We start from the raw sequence: 26,262 nt of genomic DNA, 5'->3' as shown, positions 1-26,262 counted from the left end.
TATATAGTAAGAATACATTCCATGTGAATTACAGTTGGAAACATTTATTTCGCAGAAAATGAAAATACCTGTTGAGCTAATCAAGCAGCAAAAATAATATTTAAACATATGTGAAATGTAAATATTAAACTGCATTTTCCATCTTCAAATGTGGTGTGTGTGTGTTTGTGTGTTATTGCTTTCTATGTGCTTAAAATAATATCACATTAACATATTTTGCAGACCTTAAATGGAAAATTGTAAATTTAACATAACTTTAAATATTACTACAGCGCGTTTAAATGGAAAGCGAAATGTAAATAGATTGCATCAATTAAAATGGAAATTATATGTTATTGTAAAGAATACTTGTATTATCAGATGCATTGAGATATACAGAGAGATTTGTTTTGTTTTGTTTTTATACAATTGTCTCGCACTTAGAACTGAATCAAATTTAAAATACAAACTATGTATGCAAATTTATCTACTTATAAACAAGGAATTTAAATGTAAAATGATTATCGCATAAACTGTAAAATATAAAATAATTAAACTGAAGAAACTAAAATAGAAGTAAGATGTAAATTGGGAGGAGATACACAACACAAAACGTTCATTAAACTTTTGCTTACATTTGTCGCTACTAATTTGGAGAAACTAATTGTTGAATTGACTGCATCCGAAGACATTCGACAGTTTAACATATTGATATCGATATACGGTATACTATATATATTGACGTGTGTTACAAATTTGGTTCGACTGGTTTATTCGATTCTCGCTTCACGATCTTGGGCATATTGATTGGTTGTTGTTGGCTTTGGCGCTGACTAAGTCAAATGTAAAATTAAACACACATGTCGCTCACTAATTCTCCGCACTCCTCTTCGCTCCGCTCTCTACTCTCCTCTCTCTCTGCTGCCACGCTCCTCACTTGGTTTTTGCATAGTTTTGCTATTTTTTTGTGGTTTTTTATTGGATTTTGTTTTATATTTTTTTTTAGTTTTTTGTTAATTTACTCGGCTTTTGGGTGCAACTCATCTCTAGCGCTTGCGTTTTGTCATACAAAGTCCAGCTCGGAGCGTGTGCTGTACATCTTGCGCTCCAGCGAGCGTTCGAACCACTTCTTGATCTCCGAAACGACGAGCACAGAGGAGGTGAGCGTGACCAGAAAGAGTATATCGTAGGGCGTTAACGCCTCCGTTTGGAACACCATCTGGAGCGGTGGAAAGTAAACGACAAGCATTTGGCCAACTATCGAGAAGGCAACGGCAAGCAGGAACATGCGATTGGTGGTCAATCCAATGGTGAACACACTCTTCGTCTGCGACCGACACGACAGCGCATTGAACATGTCAAAGAATACAAAACAGGTGAATGTCATGGTCGTATCCCGCTTCGTTTTGCCCAGCGTGCCATCGGCCATCTCGCGTTGGAATACCCACAGAGTGCCCAGCACAATGATGCTGGCACTCAAGAGCACGTTGACCACCACCGACTTGGTGATCATCGGTTGCTTCACGTTGCGTGGCTTCTGCTTCAGCACATCGTGATCAACGGGCTCCACGCCCAGCGACTGTGCCGGTGGACCATCCATGATGATGTTGATCCACAGTATCTGCATGGCATTCAATGGATTGGCAATGTCCATCAGTGTGGCGAGCGCGATCAGAGCGAGTGCAGCGATCGAGGTGCTCAGCTGAAAGCGCACAAAGTTGCGAATGTTGTAGAAGATGCCTTTGCCCTCCTCGATGGCAGCGCTGCAAGCCAAAGAGAAACCAATGAAATATGTTTTGGAAAAGTAACTAATGAAAGTAGCTGAAGGTGGCATGTAATGGGAGAATATGTAAGCTAGATACTTCGTCACTTTCTGCTAATGAAGGTGACTCTTGAATACTTATTCTTTCAAAACCCGCTTTCAGCTACTTCCATTCTAAATTTCATTTACTCACATAATGGTGTGGAAATCATCATTGACCAGTATCATGTCAGCCGCCTCCTTGCACACATCGGTGCCATTCTTGCCCATCGCAATGCCAATATCTGCCTTCTTTAAGGCAACTCCATCATTGACACCGTCGCCAGTCATGCCGACAATGTTTCCAGTGCGCTGCAACGACTTGACAATCTCCAACTTGTGGCGCGGCGAGACGCGATAGAAGACGCTCACATTGTTGGCCACCTTGTCCAGCTGATGCTCGTTCAACTGATCGATCTCCTGGCCAGACAGCGTCTGATGATGTATGGTATCGATGCCAATTAAATTTGCTGCAACAAATTAATAACATAACATAAATAAGTCGGTAATGACCATAGAGATTTAGGCCCCGCTTCTTTGCTAGCAGACTTTATCGTGCAGCTATTTGCTTGCTTTTGGGGCTTTTAACTCTGCTAAAGTGGCACTTAAGCTGACATGTCCTTCATGCTCACATTTTTTATGACGCAAGCTTATGTGAAAAGCATCGGGGCAACCATTAAAATGAGCCAATAAAAATTGTTATAGCTGATAAAATAAATATATGTATAAATAAAGTTGAGAACAATGCAGATGTAACGAGTTGCGTTTGTTCTTTGCTAAAGAACTTGCAGTTAAAGAAGATACCCAGTAAAAATTCTATACTTCAATTAAATCCATTTCATCTTTTATTTTAGATTAACCTTTTTCTATAATTTTTTTTATAAATTCCACAATTTCCAGAAGATGCTACCCTTTTCTGCTTCCTTTAGCAATGCGGAGTATAAAGCACATAAAAACAAGAGAGGGCGAAAATATTAAAAATGAATTTACTGAATGCTGGGTTAACTATTTGCCATGGCACTTGAATAGAACGCGGAGCGCAGTGCTTATAAAATGGCAACCGCCAACTGCTTTTGGCCAAGATGAAAATGGTGCGTATTCAAATTTTGCATTAATTTTAATTTAGCACGAAGCGGAGGAGTTGTGAATGCAGAAGACGCTGGGCAAACTGAAACTGTTGGCAGTGTCTGAAAAGAATAGAGAGATAAGACTGCAGATAGCAGATAGGAGATAGAAATGTAGTAGAGGTAAGGGCAGCAGCAGTAGACAAAGCTGCTCCACTCGCTGGCCACCTTTGCCATTTCCTGGTTGCAGGAAGTGGATGGCAAAATATATCCCTTGGTGGCTGCAACGCTGCTTTTAATTGTCTCGCCACGAGAACGAAGCTAGCTCGGATAGCTAGCTGGATAGCTGGCTGGCAAGCTGATGATGAAGATGACGTTGAATGCGTTTTAATTACGTTTTGCTTTTGCTCATTTTGCCGCACATTTTTGTCCATTGTGTGCGCTTGGCTCATTGTTGTTGTTGTTGCTATTATTATTTACTTCAGTGCGCTTTGGCTCAAAAATTTTATACAAACAGGACAAGAGATCGTCCTGGCACTTGCCAAGACAAATACGCGGGCGCCATAATGAAAAATGGAGACGCGGCTGAAAAACATCCTGCTCCATCGTATTGTTGCTCTACTTGTTTGTTGTTGTTATCTTTAACAGCTGGTGCTCCTTTGGAGCATACTTCATAAATGCACTCAAGTGCCCAGACAACAACAGCTAAGGGAAATTCCTCAATTCACAATTGAATTTAGTATAATGCGCCGTCTCGCAAATTAAGAATTGTTAAAGTTTTTATGGCATTTAAGACTTCCTTGAGTTGCCTGTTGCTTGGCTTAGTTCAGCGTCAATTGCTTGGAAAATGCAATTGCAAAAGCCGAGCCAACTCCACCGTTGGGAAGAGCACAAAGCACAAACAAAGACCACTAGACAGGCAAAGGATTACCTGGGCATTAGGAAGAAGCTTAGCTCAGCTCAGAGTGAGTGTCGGGGCAAACAACACTTTAACAAGTCACAGTTTATTTGCACAAACAGCAAAAGCAATGCCCAGTAACTATTCCAATTTCAAGCAGAGGAAAATGAAAATGGAAATTCTTGGCATACTTCAACTCTGCAATGTTGTTAACAATTGCATCACAAAGTGTAAAACAATATGTAATTCGCATAACCCTTTTCCATTGATTGGTGGCTACTTAGTGGTCTTAATGTCACTTAGCATTGCAAAAGCAATTTCCAATAGCAAGCAGAGGAAAATAAAATTCTTGGCGTACTTGAACTCTACAATGTTGCTAACAATCTCATCACAAATGCAAGTGTAAAACAATATGTAATGCACATGACTCTTTTTCATAGTTCAAAGTTGTAAAAGCCATAACTGGCGCCATCTAGTGTTGATTGGCGGCTATTTAGTGGCCTTAATGTCACTTAGCTTTGTGCGTTTCGACAACTCGTGTCAATTTGTGTCAAAAGATGCGTCAAACAAAAGGCTTTACCGCAACAATTCCATTTGCTGGGTCATGGGGGGTCAACAGACACCTGTTTCGGCGACTTTATCACCTGCGATGATGACATGCGAACGCCCATTATTGCCATTGACCGCAAAAAAAGCTAACTACACCACACTCGCGAGGCATAATCTGTACACATTGGGAAAATATTGATGTGCGAAAATTTGCAATTTCAGATGGATTTTCCATTTCTGCAGATGACAGCAAATGCAGCAGACGACTGACTGTCAGCTGCATGCCAATCGGAAAAGCGACAGACCAAACGAGTTTTTCATCAGTTTTTCAGGGCTAGTCTTCAAACGATGTCATTTTATTAAAACAAAACAATAAACATGTTGTTGCAGCAACAGACTTTTCCATTGAAGAAAAAAACTTAATTGCAATAGGCAATTTTTTTCCGTTTGTTGGGCAATATTTCATGTTGATGGATATTTTTACAATTTTTACATGATATTCACCAAGGGGACTGAAGGGAAGAGAAGAGGTAGCGGCAACGGCGACAGAACACAATGAAGCGTGAATTTAAATCGTGATAAAATCGATTTAAGCACGAAGGCAAAAAATATGTAATTGTGGACAAATAAATTTGCAATAGTTGAATTAAAATGATTTATTTATTTAAAGATAATCGAAGTTAACACGAGAGATTGACACTAGAAATCTATATATAAAAACTGTGACTATCTGAACTATCAGCGCTGCAATTTTCACACTAAATTCGATACTTCAATAACGCTGGGATTATAAAATTTTCAATGCTAACTATACGTATAATAAATATTAAAAATAATACTAAAAAACATTGTGTTTAAAATTAAATTAGAATCTTTATCATTTAATAAAAACCGCTATTAAAACATGTCTTTTGGAATAAAGGAAAATTGTTGAGAATTTTTGAACTTTTATAACGGTGACCAAAGTGGAAAAAAATTAAAACAAATGCAACTGTAAAATAGACTTTTTACAAGCATACTACTATATAAAGAAGTATCAAGAAGAAGTATGCTATTAACTTTGAAATTCAAAGTTTGAATTGAAAAAATTCACTGACAAAAACGTAAGGCAGATGCATCAAATTTCATTAAAATTAACAAAGATAGTATGGACATTGGATGAGATATTTTAGTCTTGTGATTCATTATAAACGAGCTAGGAATGCATAAAGTATTAGAATAATGTGTAGCTCCGGTTTGGGGCTTCTGGTTGCCGGACAACTGGCCATCAATATACCAGAGATCAGATGCAGACAATCAGAGCAAAAGCAAAAACCGAAAACCAAAAACTGAGCATGAAAAACTTTATGAACCAACCCAACGACGAATTTTGCAATTTAGTTTTTGGGGCTAACTTTGTTGTTATGTTTGATAAATGTCTCGAGGGCAAAAAGAGGAAAATCGCATGCATACTAGAGAAGAGAGAGGGAGAAAAATGGGGGAAAGCAAAAAGGGAGGCTGGTTTGTCTGCCACAAAGTTGCACTCAAAATGAGCGGAAGAGTTGTGAAAACTTTGTAAAGTTTATAAAAATTTGTCACAGCAGAGAAAACCGCAGGCGAAAAGCGGATTAGGGAGCGAGAGAGAAAGAGAACTATAGAGAGAAAGGAGCTTGGAAAAGTAAATGAGAATGATGGGCAAGTATATGAAAATGTGCAACGAGTTTGTTGCTGCATGCAACAAGCACAGTTCAGTTGCCACTTTGACGGCCAGAAAAATCAAAGCAACGACATTTTCACTGGCAAAAACAAAAGGAAAAGCCCAACAACAAATGTAGTCTCATTTGGTAATGGAAAATTCGAGGCGTGGCTGCTGCGGAGCAAAAAGGGCGAACTGCATGTGACATTTGCATTTAAATCGTCAGCTGAGAAGGAAAGGATGAAACAAAGGGAAAGGAATGGGAGAGGAAAAGAGGAAAAGGGCTGTGGCATTCTGCTTGTGCTGTTTATTAAGCGACTTTCGTGTACGTGACAATTCTTTCGACACACAACCATCGCCGTCTGACTTTGACTTCCTCCAGTTGCCTCTCTCTCTCCTTGAGTTCCTCGAGGCTTCCTGGCTGCCATGGCAATCGTTGTGTGATTATCTCAGTCTTCCGTTTGGGGTATCTTCTGGGGCACAACACATCCTGCCAACCGGCAGCAGCAGCTATCATCCTTGGGCATGCGACAAGTCAACTCCCTCGATTGATGTGTATTACGCCCCCGCTGATAATGGTATCATGACGCCCCCAAATGATTGTCAGCGTCGACTCCGCCGCTGTTGGATTACAAGTGCATTTCCGAGTGCATTTCGCTAATTGGATATGTGTCATGTTTAAGAGAGAGAGCGAGAATCAAAGCAGCAGCTGCCACAGCAGCAAAAGCAGCAGCAAGAGCAACAAGAACATTCAGTGCAACAGCAACAGCAAAATCAACAGCCGAAGGCGTGACACAAGTCCGGAAATGTGGCATTGATTAAGATTTACTCAAGTGCAGCTCCTAGTCTGGGATTGTCCTCCTAATTGTCTATTAATACGTGTCGACGAGCTGTTAAGCAAACATCTTGCACACGCTGCAACTGTCAATGTCGCTGCAATTGCAATTGCAAATACAATTCAGGAATTAAGCTCACAAAGAAACCTTAATTTAAACTACTGGAATTTGTTAGAAATTTATGTTAAAAGTGAACGATTATTTAGGAATCTTCTAAGATGAAATTCATTTCAAAAAGTCGTAGCCAAATTAAGTTCCTTAGATAGATTGTTTTTGTTGTGTATTATTATACACAGTTTTTTTTAACCACAAAAGCACAAAAAACCATTTGTTTTTTTTATATACAAATTATTGTCAATAATAGGTCAATAAATTTACATAATTCATTATTCAACAAATCATAAAAAAAATCATATTATTTGCCACTTAATTCATTTCGTTATGCTTTGTAATCTATTGATTGAATTAGAAAAAAATTAAATATGTTGAATATCAAAAACTTGATTTTCTATCAATATAATTAGTATATTATTTTACTTTAATTGACACAATGAAAAATATATGTAGAAAGTGTATCTTTTCATTCCAAATTAAATTTTTAACTTCAATTGTAATTCAAATTTGAGCAACAAATACGATGACTAACTTGCAATCGATTTCTATACTTTCAACTGGCATTCAAAAGGCAACACTTGATTCAATGCGATGCGATGATGATTCATTGCGTTGCTCAGACACTTGATAATGCCAGACTATGGCGACTAATGCTGTTTGTGGTTAGCACCCTCAGAGCAACCTGAGACAGAGCAACCTGAACTGAGTTTACCACAGATTCAATTAGCCATTCCGAAGAGCAGCTCTGTTTAAGGAGCTAATGACAAAACTGCCAGCATAATTGAAAATGAAATACACCAACTTAATTATGCTCGGTCTCAGTCTCTCCCCTTCAACAGCTTCAATGGACTGTCTGTCCTCTATATATCTATTTGTCTGTCTGCATGCTTAGTCAAAGATGGATGCGAGTTGAGTTTGGCACAACAAATTGGTAGGGATTAGCTCAAGCGCAGCTGGTCAGTAACTAGACAACAAGTCGCTGCCAGGTTGGTGGCCAATTAGGCAGCCGATTCCCTCTAAGCGGATTTTGGTCTCTACAATAACAAATAGTTCATTCAACTGAAGGGGGCAACACAATTGACAGAGGGGAAAGAGGAGGAAAACTAAAGGGAAACTCATTTGCTCATTTACAATTTGTACGTCAAAATTTCAATCAATATGCACGCTCGTTGCTCGAGGCCTTAAATCAAATTCAGTTTGTAACCCCTTCCATTACCCGACTAGCTGGCAAACCGTCCCTTTGCAACTCTGGGGCATTCTATAATTATACCGTTATTCACAGCTTCGAAAGGGAAATTGCAAACAGCGAATAAAAGCGCAAAGGAATAGAGAAACAATTTAATACCCTTTAAAGGAAGGATGAGTAGGAAAACGTTCATTGTTGAGAAACCACCGATAATTAGCATTCACTAGTTGCATTTATAAAAATTGAACTAAAATAATGAATGAAAAAAAAATATTTAAAATAATATTATCTAATCCTTAACTTCAATGTATTTCCGTTCCTACAAAATTCACTTATTTTCCAACCTAATTCTAATTTTATATACATAAATGCAATCTCTATAATCTATTCATCTCATCTTATCGATCTGGCAACTCCCAACATTTTGTCGCATTATTAAGTTGGCTGCAGCTGAGCAGCATGACAAACTTAATAGTAAAATCTATAGCACCCAATGGAGAGACTATTTGTACGAGTTGCTGATGCGAATTGCTAGCAAAGTGAATTGAAGTTTCTTTTATAAGGTTTGCGTCGCAGCTGGATGGAAGGAGAAAACAAGGAGAACGGAAAGGTACCGAAGTCGTTGTCCATGTTGATGAATTCCTGTTCGCTGCAGACAAGCGAGGCGCACTAAAGATGATGAGAATGGGAACGATGATGAGTCCTAGCAAAAGCGATGACTACAACGATGATGACGATGGGATGCTTGGGCCCGAGTTAATTATTTCAGCGACTGACGATGCGACTCCTGATGCTGATGCTGTTGATGTTGCTGCTGATGTTGCTGCTGATGCTTCTGCTTGTGATGTTGTGCGTTCTCCTGTGCGTTGCAGGATATTAGATGTGGGGTATTTACCGCCACCCGTCTAGTGGCTGTTACCCAGAGGGCGACTTCTATGGCGAATGTCGCTCCTTCACCTGTCGCCACATCCCTCCACATTTCTTTTTCCCAATTTTTGTGCTTTCTTTTTTTGCTTGGTTTATTTTTAATGTTGTTGCTCTATGCTCTGCGCTTTGTGTGCTATCTTTTCCAATTTGCTGCGCTCGCTTTGCGGCATTGCTTCCACTCCGCTCTCGCCGGTTTCTTTTTTTGTTCCTGCCATTTTATTCAACGAGTTTTGGCGAATTTTTTCGTTTCAATTTAAATACCTAGTATATGGTTGAACTTAAGGTTTCTTGTACAGCAGTTAATGAAAAACTTGCGAAAGATGCCGACATTCTTGGCTTGACAAACCGCATTCCAGGCCAGAGGTCCTTCTATCCAGTTAGCAAAGCACTTTACCAGCAATTTTATGCAACTTTTGAGGAGTGCAAAACTTCAAAGTTTAACGCACAACTATCTACATACGAAAGAATGTATATGTACATATATATGTAGAATAAGTCTGTGTGTTGGTGGAGAACCTCAAGTACAGTTGTCACACACGCTCTTGGGGGAATAAGTGCGAGAGTGCAACTGAGCCGAGAACTTCAACGATAGAGTGAGAGAGAGAGAGAATTCAACTTTGCGGCCAACTGAAACTTTCAACAGCCTCAACAGGCATGGTTAATTAATTCTGTTTGCATACTTTTAGGCTGTCCGGCAACGCTCACCCTTTAACCCTTGACTTTCTAACTCCAACCAGAAGATATGTTGAGATATCCCTCGACATACACAAGCATGCATTATGCTCTCTCTCTTCTTAAAAGTAATTCCAATTCCATGCCAGGCATAAATTGCGGTTCTTTTGCCCAGGGAGGAATGGGATAAATTCGAGTTAGAATTGAAATTAAAGTTGGGATGTGGGCGGAGGGCTTTGTTGTGGGGTGCCAGCGTTGCCACTTTTAATTACGCTGCGTTGACAAATTTATTTACAGACTAGTTTTCGGGCTGGGAGCAGCACTTAAGTTAAAGCCAACAATTTGTGGCCAACACAAGCAGCTCCTAAAGAGATTTTAATTGAGTTTCAAGTTAAGGTAATCATATGAATAGGTTCCCCAAAAACTGAATATGAATTTGTTGGTCACACAAAATTCATATAATGTTTGGCTTGTTTGGCATGTGCCAGGCATTAGGCCTGTTTTCTTACCAACAGACCAACAGAGTCAACTGGGCCAACAATTCTTAATTGGATTTGCAGGATGAACTGATTTAAAAGCCTAAGCAAAAGCCAAAGGCAAGTGTGGCACATTTCGAATCATAAATGTCCTTTGACATGATTTAAGCAAAGTGACTACGAAGGATGTAGGTAAGTCTATTAAAGCTAAATTGAAGGAGAGCAAAAATACACAAACTAAAAGTCTACCATATAGCAACGTGTAAGAGCAACTTTTAAATTGTGTAAATCAACATTTTCTAGAATATGACACAAATTTTTAATATAACAAACGCGAAAAACTTAAATTTAATAGTGTTATAATAAAGAAAAAAGCGGATAGACAACTTCTGCTATAACAAACAGATATTACTCAATAATGTAAGATGAACAATTAAATTTATCTTTCGAAGACCCATTAGGAAATATAAAAATGTAAACTAAATTGTTTTGCCTATAGTATTGTAATTTAAAATTCCAATTTGTGTTAAAAATTTAATAAAAAAACAGAAATTAATTCTGAAATTTTTGAATGTAAACTTGCTGAGGAATACTAGTATAACGAAACCTCACTATTCCCAACATAAATTTGATAATGAAGTATTATCATCCATCATTATTCTTATAGAGGAATGCTTCTAAGCTACATCTTTAACAAAAAAAGGAACCATTTTGGACCCGCTTTATACTCCACGACAATATATCAATTATGTGATTCACTCACCTATAGCCATGGCCGTTTCTTGAGCATCTCCAGTGACCATCTTGACGCGCACACCGCTCTGCATCAGCATCTCGATGGACTCCCGGACAAGAGGACGCGGCGGATCAGTGATACCCACCAGGCCACAGTAGATCAAGTCCTGCATGGACCGACCCTTGGCCAAGGCGAGCACACGCAAACCCTTGCGTCCAATCTCGTAGGCCTCGGCGAGGAACTCGGCCTCGTTCTGCTTGGTCAGCGGTACAGTCTGAGTGCCAAATTGATACTTGGTGCACTGGGGCAGCAAGGTCTCGAGGGCGCCCTTGGCAAAGAATATCTCCTCCTTGTTGTTGTTGTACTTGTGAATGCACTTGACGGCCATCATCTTTTGTTCGGAGCTAAACGGATACTCCTGAATGCGCACATAGTTCTCAGCTGTGGCATACATCCCGTTCTTCATGGCCACAGCGACAAGAGCTCCCTCGGTCGGTTGGCCAAGAAGCGTGCCATTCTGAATGTAGGCATTGTTGCAAACGGCGCCTATTTCAAGGAGATTCGTAATGTTTGACTTGGCCATTTCCACATTGTTGCAGTGTCGTATGTGTATCTCGCCCTGATCATTATACCCGGCCCCGGTGACATCCGCCATATAACCATCCGAGGTGATAATAATCGTTGCAGTCATTTCGTTCTTTGTCAAAGTGCCCGTCTTATCCGAGCAGATGACATTCACACAACCCAACGTCTCGACTGTGGGAAGTTTCTTGACAATCGAATTGCGTTTGGCCATTCGCATGACTCCCAGGGCCAAGGTGACGGTCACCACAATGGGCAGACCCTCGGGAATGGCAGCAACCGCAAGTGAGACACTGATGTTGAACATCTCAGAGAGCGGTTTGCCTTGCAGCCAGCCCAACAGCATGATGACGCCAATGATGAGGAACGAATAGAAGCTCAACTGGGCCCCGAGTATGTCCATTGACTTTTGCAACGGCGTCTTGGGCGCCTCCTCTGCTTGCATCATCTTGAAGACCTCGCCGAACTCGCTGCGCTCCCCGGTGCTGACCACAATGCCTTTGCCATTGCCACAACGCACCAAGGTGCCCATGAAAGCAATGTTCTTCATGTTGCTGTGATCCTTCACATTCGTATTGTTCAACAGCACATCTGTGATCTTGCGCGCTGGCTCCGTTTCGCCAGTGAAGCTGCTCTCATCAATCGACAGATCCACGGCCTCAAAGAGACGCACGTCAGCTGGGACCCGATCGCCCACATTCAGATGCACCACATCTCCGGGCACAAGTTCGCGAGCGAGGAACGTGTCGAGGCGTCCCTCTCGCAGACAATGACACTCTGGCGGCACCAGCTTCTTCAGCTCCTCGAGACTCTTCTCGGAGCGATACTCTTGGATGAAGGCTACCGTGACCACAATTAGAATGGCAATCGTTATGCTGACGGCATCGTCAAACTGTTTCATGATCACCGACACCAGCGCGGAGCCAAGAAGCAACAGAATCAAGGGATTCCTAAACTGCTCGATGTACTTCTTCCAAGTGGGATCTTCCTCGATGACATTCAGCTCATTGTGGCCAATGATCTTGGCCCTATATTTGGCCTCTGTCCATTTCAAGCCAGTGCGCACATCCACTTGGAGACGTCCTGCCACCTCGGAGGCGCTGTGCGTCGATGACTCCGACGTGGACAGCAGCATCTCGGGTGTGAGGGTTAAACCCGTCTGAAGGAGGAAAAATTATATGAAAATGTATGAGAAATTTGCATTAGGAAGATAAGGATTATGATTAGGTTTGTTGCATGAAATTGCGAAGCATTTAAATGAGAAATGTTCTTAAAATAATGTTAATTTACTTCAGCGGTTTGTGTTTTTTAAAGTTTATAAATTGCGGAAAATATTTCCAATATAGTAGTATTAATTCCCTTCTTTAAGATTACAAATACTTCTTACATCTTGGGTAAAATTCATTTTTTTTTTTTTTTTTAATTTTTTGTCCTCTTTGTACTCTAGTAAATTTCTAAAATGTTGAAGGTACTTTGTAAATAGTTGCTTAAATAATTGATTAAAACTGAAATAATATTGTCCTTTACTTTGGCAGTTTGATGATAAAGATATTCGTAAACTTTCCTTTTGAACACACGTAATAATTTCCCTATTTCAAATTCTAAGTAAATTTTTAGGCAAAGAGTAGAATGATATTGTTAACAAGTTTTATTACATAATAGCAAGCAATTCTTGCGAAGACTAAAATTTTATCGACAATTCTTAGTAATTCATTAAAATGCAATAATAAGTAGAAAAGAGAATGTAATTACTTTACTACTACTCTGGTTACTTCTAAAGACATATCGTTATGCAAATTTATTTGCAAGTTGTAAAAGTCGAAAGATATAGCAGCTAACAAGCTTAACTCTCTAAAGCACAAGGCCATTGCTAATTTGCCTATTAATCGAGACAGTCGAGAAAGTTGTTCATTGATTTTGCAATTCGGGCTACGGTTCGTTGGCATTTCGAATTGCTGCTGCTGCTGCCACAAATTGAATGCCTTGACAACGGCAGCTCATTGCGATTGCCCTCTCCTCATAACCATGCACCATTTGCAGCTAATTTGCAATCGTCAACAAGTTTGTAATCATTCATGGTGTTGCACAAAGCCAGACGACAACTGACAGAACCCCAAGAACCCAGACTACCACATGAGCTCTTCATGCTGCTACTGCTTCTGATGCTGCTGTTGCTCTTGGCCAGCAGTTGTCAACTTTTGTTACATGGCAACATGGAACAAGGGTTTTGCCTCTGTCATGTCCAGTTGCCACCCACCCACGCCCACTCACAATTGCCAGCCGACAAAATACTGCACATCGAGTACGTGACTTTTCCTAGCATTAAAAACATTTCTTATTTTAATTCATTTTGCCTTTTTCCCTTTTTTTTCTGTGAATATTTTTCATATTTTTTTTTTTTTATAGATTTCATTCTTTTTTTTGGGCAACTGGCTACAGAATAAAATTCAAATTGTGTGTTTGGGCAGGTCGTAAATTTCTGTCACTCAGTGTGGCCAATGTGATATGCAGCTGCGCTGGGAGCCTTGACTTCGTTTGGGTTCGAGTTGCGATTTTAATTTGGGGAAACTCTGGAATTCAGTTCGTTTCTTTTTTTTTTTGCTTTTTTAGTGCCCTACTGGGGCCGTCGACAAGCTGCAGTCATAAATTTGTGCAGCTTGCAGTCCATTAAAGCGTGCAGCAAGTTTTGAGCATTTAATAATAATTTCGAAATAAATAGAATTTTAATAAGATATTAATTTGCTGGTTTGCAGCGTCGTTTTCTTTACTTTTTTCTGTGGTTGTTGTAAGAACATCAAAGGCTTCCTTTTCGCACACAAAAGTACTTTGGCTTGCCACAGACAAAAAGACAGACAGACAAGTTAATGGGGTAGACATTTTGGGGGCAGTTAACTGCAGTTGATAAAGTGGCGAGGGAGGAGAAGAGAGAGCGGGCGCCTAGGGGGAATCATTCATCTTTTCGTTATGAAAACTATGCGGTGTGAATTTTAATTAAATGAAATTTTGTTAGCCCCGCCTGCAGCCAGAAAGCGAACGAGGACGAGGACGAAAAGGAGTAGGAGTTGCAATTTATGCGGGTAAAATTACTGAGCTTCGAATTATGCAATCAGAATATTTTTGCCAGCTATTTAAATAGAGACTAGTTCGTAGACAACCCGCAATATTAGCTACAAACTTTAAATATGTAGTATAAGCATATGTGCTCAACAGAAGTGAACTGTAACTAATTTTTCATATATTATTACACATTTCCCTAATTGAAATATATTTCGAATACATGCGGGAGTTGAACTAGAAATTGCTTTATTATTTTTGTGTATGCTTCATGCATAATTTAATCATCTAAATTACACTGCGATTGCAAATTAAATAGTATGCATTCGTATCGCATATATAATTATCTATATTACTGAACCATTCCGACTGTCCGACTGTTCGGCCGGCAGTTATCCATCTGTCTGGCTGTCAGTTCGTTGAGAGCACTTACTCAATTTTGGACAGTTAATTGCAATTTCATTTGCTTGGCTTTCAACAGATTTATTTGCCAACATTTTATCGTTGTTGTCCCGGGGGGAACAGAACCCTGAGCTCACAGCTCACAGCTCATCAGCATGTCGAGAGGCACATCGAATTGTTGTTTTATCTGTTGGCTACTTGAAAATTAAAATCGAAGCCCAAATAGCAAAATACCCGCAAGCTGTCAAATCCGACTTCGATGGATTCCTTTCCCCTCCTTCCTTCACTCGCACCTCAAACAATTCATTCTTCAACTGACAGGTTTTTCATTATTTATCTGCTTCTATTTTTTTCCATTTCCAACTCTATTTGCGCTGGCCTACATTGAACTTTGGCTGCAACTCCACTCTGTTGTAATATTTTGTTTATGTATTCAAATGTCGACTGCCGAACAAAAAAAGAAAAACACCTAAAAGTGGTTCAAAAAGTTGTCGCTTTTTGCGGTGCACTAAAGGTAAACACATGTCGCTTTAGTCTGTGGGACTTTTGTTAACTTTGAAAGCGTTTTAGCCAGAATTCAGCATGCCCATTTGCCCAATACACATTGTTGGCTTAGTAAAGAATACTTTAATGGGTGTTAAAAAAAAACAACAACATTTTTGTTAAAAGCTTGTAAATCCAACGATAAGCACAGTAGTGTAAGAGCGTCTTGCATGAATACACACACTTAGAATACTGCTCAGGTAACCAACTAGTTTATCAAGTAATAATTATCTATGCAAATCTACAGCTGAACAATAACTCAAGTGCGCAAGTACAGTGATTAATCCACAGAAGAAACTCTTAGAAATAAATGAAAGAAGCTAAAAAAAAGTCATCAAAATATAAATAGACACGTATTTCTTAAAATAAACCAATTCCAAGTATTCAGTAATTAGATATACAAATTTGTTCAGTTCTCTCAAATCAATAAACATATGTTTTTATATAAGAATGCAAGCTAAATATACAATAGGCTTCGAATATTATATTTTAAGTTATTGAAAACAGGAAATTCATGCATTGCGCACTGTACTTGCATTAATATCTACATTAATCTCTAACTGTACCAGCCGGTTGCGATCGTATAAGCCTGCGACTGGCAAATAAAAATCGCATTAAAATATTTACAAATCGACATTAAGTTATTACGCTTTAGTACCCTCCGTTCTTGCGCTATAATGATTTGTTAAGCTGATTAACAATGCAAAAAAAAAATAATAAAAAAGAATAAAGGAAAATATATAAACTTAATGATTTGTGGTTGAAATTGAGCAAACTCATGCAAATGCTAGATTATCAGATAATTCCGAGTGGTTCCCCAGCTAGATTTACCAAGAATTGGACGTTCACAATATGCTTGACAATGTAATTAAATGTGTACATTCACATAAATCGTGTACCTGATCATCGTCAATATAAATGCTAATTTCACGTCTTGGTCTACGCATCATTCTAAACACTTTGCTGCAAATAAAGCTCTAAATACATAAAAATGTTCTTTAATAGAAACCCCGACACCATCTACCAACCACAACCGTAATGAAAACATAACAATAAACTAACATAACAGTATAAACATATAATAGTAATAATAATAACAAAACACGTAGAAACAACCACTTACATCGGACGTATTGATGACTATCATTTTGATATAGCAAAGAGACGATGATGACGTCGATGAGGTGAAATTCTTTTCATTAGCGCGGGCGCCGGACCCACTCAATCGACATTAAACATAAGTTTTATCACGCTAATCAAAACTTTTCTATTGACTAAAATGTTCATATATATTGTACAATACTTCAGGGTTCTGTTGAGAATACTTTTATTTATTTATTTACTTGTATATTGTAGTTGTAGTGTTTGCTTTAATTGTGAGAGCTTTCGTCACGCACGAAATGCGAACATGACCATTATATTATATACATATATAATATCTCGTTCTCGATCTCGTATATTATATTATTATTATATTCCCTTTTTTCACCATATTTTGCACGCTTCTTTGAAAACAATACGACTTCTAATTGTAATGATAGGTTATTGTATACATTTTAATTGAGCTAATTGATATGCTTAAGGTTACTTATGCTGATGAATAATTAAATAAGTTGTACAAATCATGGGATCAGCAAAACCAATTTAATTAAAAATCTGTCTGCTAGCAAACCGGACATAAAGATAAGAAATTATTAAACAGTTCCTGTTTTGATCGAAGGTTGTAAAATTGGAAATTGAATTTCTAATCATATGAAAGCAGCTGCTGATAAGAATTGAATATAAAAGGCACGTATCAAAATCAAATCATGCGACGTGGGTCATTGACAGCTCTCAACACATAAAATACGCAAATATCGAGCCTTTTACGTATTTAGCTATTTTTAAGCACATCTGGTTGTTAACATTATTCATTTCGTCTTTGGTATTTCGGCTCTTCAACAATGTAAAGAGAATGAGGTAAACAAGCTATTGTTGTTGTTGTTGATCTGGCTGAATCAGAACATGCCACGAAGAATGTTGCCAATAAGACAAACGACGCGACTCCAATTGGAGCACTGGCATTGCCAGCAACAACACAAACACAGTTGCACACACAATACACAAAGAAGTCAAAGAAATATGGAACGTATTGCTATGACGTCAAAATTTCTGAAGAAATTGAAGCAAGTTGATTATTAGGAAAACGATAACGTGGCGATTATTATTATGTGAAGGGAGTTTATTATTTTCCTGTTGTTGTTTAATTCATGATCATGATCTTAACACACTTTCACTGAACGAATTGCGAGTTAGTAGTTCACTTCACACACACTTGGCAAATTGTACTATTGTATTATGATGCTGATGATCGTAAGTTGTTAATGGATTTTATTAAGGGAGCGTTGCCGGCGTTGCGATTGGAACGCTTCGAATACGACTAAACAAATATTTTCCAATTGTCAGACAACGAAGCTAGAAAACTGAATTGATGAATTCGCTGATGGGAGTTTTTGTGTGTGATAAATGACTGAAGAGACGGGAGACGTGTGTATGTATGGGTGCTATGTGCACAGACAGGTAGAAATAGGCAGATAAAACGAGCGACAATCATTGCCAAGCGGCACAACAACAAAAAGCGGCACAAACAAAAAATAAAGAGCGCTTAGACACACACACACAGAGAACAAGCGAGTTTCTGTGAGAGAGTCAGAGAGCGAGAGAGAGTATCTAACATACAGCACGCTTTTTTTTACTCACGCAACAAATGGAATATGAAATGCCACTTGAAGCACTTGGAATTCGATTCGTATTTTATTTCAATTCAATTTGCAATGCACTTTCTTTTGTTATTTCTTTGTTTATTTTTACTATTGTTTTATGTATCGTTTGCGCACCACGCAGTCACCACAATTTTTTATAATGACGAATTAACCGACCAACGACGACGAGGAACGAAAGCGACGTGTACAAAACAGAACGGCGGCAAATTGCGGACTGAGCGGCCACCACTGACCTGTCAAGAGCAAGCGACTGGAGTGTGAGAGTAACAGAGAGGCAGCATATGAGTGTGAGCGAACGTGGCAGTAGAAGAATTTGCGCAAATTCCCTCTGAGAAGCTACAAACAGTGCCCAAGAGAGTGCCTGGCAAGTAATCGCACAGTGGCAGTCTCAAATTGAGCCCGGCATGCATTATAAATAGACACTTGGTTAAACATTAAAATACATTAATATAAAATATGTGTTCAATTGTAAATAAACTAATTGTTACTTTAACCTAATTTTAATATTAATTTAAATTTATAAAATAAAAGAAACTACAATGTGTACCACTGTGGCCTTGTAAATTCCATCAGGTAAATTTGATGGAAAAGAGCGAGGGATCAGCTGCACAAGAATGCCACTTAGAGAGCGGGTGAGAGAGCCCTCAGCAGCAAAAGAAAATGCGAATAAGAAATCTTAACGGAAGAGCGCGAGAGAGCGGATGTGCTCAATGAAAATGTACACCAGATCGTAGCGACATACTTACATACATTTGTATGCAAAAGCTAATCGGGAACGATGTGACATTGGAACAGACTGACGCTTAGTGGAAATGGACTGTGGGATTTGTGTGGAACTCTGCTTGGCTGGAATGAAGCAGTCCGCAGTGGGTCAAGTTCAGCTGATAATAAGACGCATCTCCTATCACAGCGATCGGAAGTGTCACACATAGAAACTTATACATTTAAAGACTAATGTTTTGTCATGTCGAATTATTTAATTAGCTAAATATTGACTTGGCTCGTCAAGTGTAGTCAAGTGTTATTTTTTTATTGTTCCGCTTGAGCTTCTAATTAGCATGCAAATTCAAAAATGCTAGACAAACGTCTGTCTACTCAATCATGTGTTGTAGATTTTTTATCTAATGTTTTGATGCGGAGCTCTATTACGACGCTATTTACACAACAATAATGGTCGGTCATAAGTAATAGGCGCCTTGGGAACAACTTCAAAACTCTCTCAAAGTCGATTGCATAAAATGATAATTAAAAGCCAAAGCTTTAAGGATTTTGTAGTTTATAAACAAAGTGAAAAACGAATTACGTGCGCAAAGGGAAATGCAGATTTGAGTTTTCTATCCAACAAAAAACAAAATGTATTCCTTTTTTCGGTATCTCATTAGTAATGTTGCTCTCAGCCCCTTGTCAACCTTTGTAAAAAGTGCGGCACCTGTTGATTAATGTTGTAAACTGTTTTCCTTTTGCCATCCCAGTGTAAAGTAGAAAGTTCTGTGGCTGCTTTCGTGCTTTCTTTGAGTGCGCAAATAATTAGGGAAATTGTAATCATGCTAATCAACTCAGATACTTCGCAGTAGCCCAGCTAACCCGTCTTAGGAAAAATGTTTCCTCTTTCATTATTTCATTTCATTTCGTTTTCTTTTTTTTTTTTTGGTTTTACAATCTTATTGCTCGGTAAGCTTTTGATGAGGCACTTTTCCTGCTTCGTAGCGGAAAACAACTTTGACTAATGATGCTGCCTTGACAGTGGATTCGCAGACACTTTTCTTCTCTGTTCTGACTGCCACAATTGTTGCACACCGGGGGCAACTCTACCTGGCTGCCACACACAGATACAGAGGCAGATACAGATACACAGCTACAGCTACACATAGACAATAAGAAGACAGCTTGGTGAGGTCAAAGCAAGCTGCCGCAAACTGTTGGCGCTTCTTGCGAGCCATTATTAATTTATGTCGTTTACGAAAGATCCTGCAGGATATCTCTTTGAGTAGCAGCAGCAGTTGGACTTGACTTGAGAAAAGTTGCAGCCGTTTTCGGAGGATGCTTTTGAGCAACGCAGCAGCCAGTAGTTGCAACAATTTCCGGCATCAATTACCCGGACGTGTTGCACAGTGGTGCAAAGCTTATAGAAAGATTGTGGAAATGAAAAAATGTATGTACAATTTTTATGTCTAAATGTTTAAAATCGAACAATAGCGAATATAAAAGCAATAACACTTTCGTTAAGAGTTTCATTTATGAAACAATAAAAATGTATTATAAATTAAATGTTATTAAATAAATGAAAAACTTTTTTTTATTGATTACGAATGATGCACTATTAAATAAAACTTAATATATGATCAAAATTTTTAAAGAAAATTATAATTTTAAATAATTTATCAAAATAGTCTATCAATATCTTTCATCTTAAAGTTTACTATTATTCCAATAGAAGTTATCAAAATAATATTAATTATGTATAAATTGAATATTATACTAAGACAAATTAACTGGTAATAAGTATTAAAAATGTATAAAGACAACCGAATAAATAGCATAAATTGAAGAAAATAATTCAAATTTATTTTATTTCAAACTCTAACCACAGTTTAGTGCCGCAGGCAAGGACTGTCGACAATGTGTAGCTTAAAGATTTGCGTCTTTGCTGAGGTGTTTTACTTTTGTTCGGACTGCAGCCACAAATTGTGGCTTAGCTGGCGTCTAATTGGCATACATATTTTATGGTCATAATGAGCATAGCAAATTCAAGCAACGTTTTCCTCCGGGGTGTTGAAACAGTTGCCAAAGTTCCAAATAACATAGAGAGAGAGAGAGAGAGAGGATGGGACGAAAAGCAATTGCCTGGCTTATGTGCTTGCACTTCTATTGACAGTTGTCGAGCATTTTCTAGTTCAATAATTGCAATCAGTTGGCCACTCGAAATTGAAATTGTTTATTTGCTCTTGGGCACAGCACACACAAAAAAAAAAGTGGCAGCTTCACATTGTCCTGTTGCGTTGACAGCACACAACAGAGTAGAGCAGAACACAGCAGGACATTGCTGAAATTTGATTTTCAATCCCAAAAATCACACTCGAATGCTTCCGTTGACACTTCAACGAGCGACATCGAGGAGGAGACGGAGTTGGAGTCCATTCGCCTCGTTTGTTGTGCGATTGCGATTCCATTCAATTTTGCAGCTGGTCTCTTGCCTGCCTTCCTGTCAATCCTCAGTATCTATTTAAGTTCCTCCTCTCTCTTCCACTCAGTCGCTCAACTTGTCCCCTCATCTGTCAGCTGAGCTCTTCACATCTACTTGGTCAAATTATACGGCATCGCATTTCATAGGCAGCCAGCTATTTGTCAATTCACAAGCTGCTTCTGCATACGATATAAAGCACATCCGCATTTGGAATGTGCGAAAGCATCAGCATCAAGGCATTTCATATTTGATATGCGACTCGCAATCAAAGAGCACATCCACTTCCAAATGCACAACTCTCAAATATTTGCACAGTTAATGTTGCCAAATGCCAATTAAAACAGCTACGAAATGTGCATTAATGGCTTAATGCGATGCTTAATTAAATGCGCTTTGCTTTCAACTCAAATTAACTGCAAAGTGCATTATAACCTCAAGGAATTTTACGTACATTTTATATTGCATTTTAATGACTTTAGCAAATTAAAAATTTATGTAATGCATGGAAATTCACTTAAGAATAACTCACACTGAACATATTGTTAATCCTATTTCAAAAGTATTTAAAAAGCTTGAAATAAATGACTGTTAATTACTATAACTTTTACTTTTTAATAATAGTTACATTAATTGTATAAGCTTGAGAAGCTTTAAGAAGCTCAAAAGAACAACTGAAAAACGTATGAGACAACCTGTAAAGTCATGTATTGACTTTTCAACGTATTAAAGTTTGCATTTAATATAAGTAGACTTATTCTTTCAAGTTTATTAAAGCTTGAAAAACACATGTAGATCTTTTCATTTTACTTTCAAGTTTATTTATTAATCAAAAGCACCTGTCAACAATTTATTTAAGCTCTATTGGCATTTAAAAGTTGTACTTATTGGCAAAAAATAATAGTCTAATATAGTTAAAAATAATTTAAATTAAAAAAGTACTTTTATAGGAGCACCAAATCAATTAAGAATTTACAAAAGTTGCTGAAAAGCTCATCCAACCTTATTGGTATCTAAAAATCTTTCTCCTTGACCTGTCATGCTCTAAGCCAACTTTCGTTGAGCTGTAGTTGATATTAATGCAGATTAATTACTTCAGCTGCCCCGCTTAAAGTGTTCTCAACTTTGTTGTCCAAGCCAAAGCCAAAGCTAAAGCAAACGCATCTCTAGCATTTTTGGCTAGTAAATCACAAAAAATGGCTGCTAGACGAGACGCATACATCATCCGAATGCAATCGTTTACATCAAAGCAAAAAAGCCAGAGAACGACGTGCAGTATGAGTTTTGCTACTACTATATGCGTTACTTAATGGTCAACAGCTAAACTGCCCTTCTCCCCTTCCTTTCTCTCTCCCTCTTTAGCCAGTCGTTGCCAATCTCTTGCTGCCTCCCACGGGGCATAACAAATGGCAAAGCAAGTGCGGCCATTATTCTCGGACCCCAAGTGCTGTTCCCTTTGGGAAAGCAAGGGAGGAGAGGAGAGGTGATCAGTGGGTGCCCCTTGAATTATTTTGTTTGCGTAGCAAATGTCGTGTAAAAGCTGAAAAATGTTAAAACACCAGAGCAGCAGCATTTGCCATTGGGGTTGGGGTTGGGTTTGGGTTTTAGGGAATCAGCAACAGCCGTGGCCTAAACTACGCAAATTTTTGAGCTGCAAAATGTCTAACGAGCTAAGCGGAAATGCACAGAAAGTGCACAAAAAGAATGGAACATTTTTGTGAGGGAGCATGAAAAAATTGTGCGAAAAATGATTTGCCATTCAATGAAAGTGCTACAAATGCTGCGCAGCGTTGTCGATAATGATGAGCAAATAGTCTCGTTAAAGATATCAAACGGGATGACTAACCAAAATCTATGTAAATTGGAATCATGCCGTGATTCAGAAGAATGACTTCTCATTTAGCACAAGAATGAAGCTGGAAAAAAGGAGGAAAATACGGGAGCATAGCATAAATCACAATTTATGCAACAGAGTAATATAATTTCGAATCGACGTTGAATCTGGAAAGTTACTTTGAAGTAAATGTTGATTATGGCATAGATAAATGAAAAGAGTAGAGAGAGATCTCTAAACATTTCGTTAGTTATGCAAGAGAATTTATAAATCTGTTTAAAGAGTGTTTAAGGACTTCTAATTCAGCATATAAAATAAGGAAGTACTTAAACTTTACGTAAGTAAGTAAGTATTAGAAATACGAAATCAGCAAGAGAATTTTTAAATCTGTGAAATGCATATTTTCCTACAATTTTCGAATACTTCTAAAAGAAATAAATTAAACTAGCCTTAAGTTTATACATTTTAATATGCAATAAGATTAAGAAATTTAGACAAAACTTGTTTGAATCCTTTTGCCATGTTTTCGAACATTATTTGCTAAACAACATTTACTTTCTATTAACAACTTCCATATTTATCCTATACAAATTCTTAACTCAAATCTACTTATTTGCTGCTCTATCTCATCCATAATTGATTTGTTTAACTTGGGATGTTTGCTGCAATAATATATTATATAATCAAATTGCTAAACTCTTATGAGCAAATATTCCATTTAATTGCTTTGTTTTACCTGCTCAAACTCAAACTCAAATAGAAGTTAACCATTTGCCATTAAATGTGCTTCTCCTGCTGCTTGCTGCTAACTCAAATTTCAACAAGGTTTATGGCTTTTAAGCCGGCTTAAACAAGTACTAATGCGTTCTCCAGACCAAAGAGCTCAAACACATGTTTTCTCTGTGAATGTGTGTATGTGTGTGTGTGTGCTGGGCATTGTGGTAATTTCAACATTTTCTGCATCATTAAATGCAGCTCAAGTTGCATTTGAGCCAAGTCTCCAAAGCCTGGACACAAAAGCGAGACCAAAAGCCGAAAGCATTCAGATTGTCGTACTATGTACAAACAATATTTGGTAGGCACTGTGAAATGAATCTGAGATGAGAGAGAGAGAGTTAAAAGCCCAATCGAAATTCGAATTCACATTCAAATTCACAACGAAATGCCAAACAAATTCAAATGCTTTGATTTGCCAATCCAATTTGGCTGCAAACAGTTTGCCAGTTTTTCATGCCTCAACGAGGTTTGCCTAACAATTTAATGCCTGCCACACATTCTACTATACGGAATATTTACTATATGTATAGTATTTTATATATACGAGTGCATGACTGACTGCCTGCCTCTCTTTGTTGCCCCCAAAACCAGAATCCTTTTTAACTGCAAGCCTTCTCACGACTGCCTGTCGTCCTGCCTGCCAGGCAATTACCAACAACCTCTTTGCCTGTTTTCTTTATTTTATTTTACTTTTTTTTTGGGCAGCTCTTTCAATTTTAAGTGTTGCCATTCTTTGCAGCTCATTTTTCTTGTTTTTATATTTTTTTTGTTCTTTTCTAGCTTGCATTTTATGCATTGCATAATACATTTTTAAATTTCTCTCTGTTTTACGACACTTTTTTGTTGTTGGTTGCTTTCGCTAGTTAGTTGGGGTTAGATCAACATGAATTTAGCAACACTTTTAAGAATTTAAATGTGTGAACTCTGGAATACTACACTCTACATATTTCATGATAATTTCCAGAAACTCTCTCTGCGCTTCTCAACTTCAACGACTGCCTCTCTAAGCAATTCTCACAATATTGCCATTAGGTTTAATTTGAGATTAGTTTGTATTTCAAAAGCTACCAGAATATATGAAAACATTTAAGAATTTAAACGTGTGAACTCTTAAAATCGACACACAATAATTCTCTGAGCCTCTCTCTGAGCTTCCAATTCCAATCTTGAAATATCTACCCAATTCTTAGGTTGGATTAGTTTGGATTTTGAGAGCTACGAAAAAATAGGCACACTTTTAAGAAAATAAATGTGTGAGCTCTTCAATTTAACAATACTAAATTAATCGTAATCATTTTTTGAGCCTCTCATTGCGCTTCTCAATTTGTTTGTATGCAATTCTCTCAAGATTGACATTGAGTTTAATTTGGGGTTAGTGAAAGGACTGCCAGAACTTAGCCACTCCTTTAAGATTTATGTCATCCTCATAATTTCTTGACTCTCTGCGGTCTCTATTCTTTTTATGCAATTCTCACATGGACATTAATTTGAGGTTAGCTGTAATAACTTAGCAACACTTTTAAGATTTTATGTAATATGTATGCATTCATTACCTCTACGCTACACATTCATCATCATAATTTATTGAGCCACTTTCTGCGCTTCTCAACTCTAATCGCTGGCTTTTTATGCAACTATCATAGCATTGACATTGAGTACTTGAGTATATGCATATTATATCATTCATTATGGCTTACACTGTATTACATCGTTCACTTTCAGCTGAATAGATACCCAAACCATTATGCAACACTTTTGTAGTCTTCTCTAAACTCTCACTCGATTTTCTTGTTGCACTGTGCAATTCTCATTGTGGCAGACCTTCAATTACAAGCACTTGTATTCACAATGTCATAATTACATTCGTTTTCTAGCGTCTCCAATTTTGTATTGCAGTTTTAAAGCTGAACAAACTATCTATCGAATGGCAAACAGAGTGAGTTCAACGCTAAGTCTACAAAGCGAGAAACAATAATGGATTGCATTTACATATGACGACGAGGAAGTGTTCTGTGGAGTGAGCTTCTACAATGCGTCTAACTAAGTGGATGGAGAGAGATGGAGAGTGAGAGACACTGCAAGTTGCAATCACTAGATACAACAGACGAGCTTTTCCCGCTTTTTCCCCACGCTGCCAATGTAATGGAAACGAATAAATCTTGAATGCCTCAAATATTTGCTGTATGCAGCGCCGCCGTCGTCGCTGCCGTTGTC

The 26,262-nt window shown here is 38.1% G+C and overlaps 1 protein-coding gene across 6 annotated transcripts in view; it reads right to left on the bottom strand.

Annotated features, from left to right (window-relative positions):
- The window catches only part of LOC117570708 (calcium-transporting ATPase type 2C member 1), a 67,140-nt gene that overhangs the window by 2,475 nt on the left and 38,403 nt on the right, over nucleotides 1–26,262 (bottom strand). For 3 of the 6 annotated variants that reach the window (XR_007955093.1, XR_007955092.1, XR_007955094.1), the window contains exons 2-4: nucleotides 10,941–12,654; nucleotides 1,935–2,250; nucleotides 615–1,742 (exon numbers count right to left, since the gene is read on the bottom strand). Coding sequence is in view for 1 of the 6 variants with exons in the window: in XM_052005859.1 (XP_051861819.1) it covers nucleotides 1,043–1,742; nucleotides 1,935–2,250; nucleotides 10,941–12,654 (2,730 nt within the window). In the remaining 5 variants the exon portion in view is untranslated. Of the gene's footprint in view, nucleotides 1–24; nucleotides 1,743–1,934; nucleotides 2,251–10,940; nucleotides 12,655–16,617; nucleotides 16,795–18,233; nucleotides 18,417–26,262 lie in introns of those variants that run through there. The other 3 variants (XR_007955096.1, XR_007955095.1, XM_052005859.1) reach the window with 3 other exon arrangements.

The sequence above is a fragment of the Drosophila albomicans genome, chromosome 3 (assembly GCF_009650485.2).
Source record: "Drosophila albomicans strain 15112-1751.03 chromosome 3, ASM965048v2, whole genome shotgun sequence".
In the NCBI taxonomy this organism is placed as follows: Eukaryota; Metazoa; Arthropoda; class Insecta; order Diptera; family Drosophilidae; genus Drosophila; species Drosophila albomicans.
Note: the sequence above shows the minus strand (reverse complement) of the source record. Positions and strands in the feature narration are given on the sequence as shown.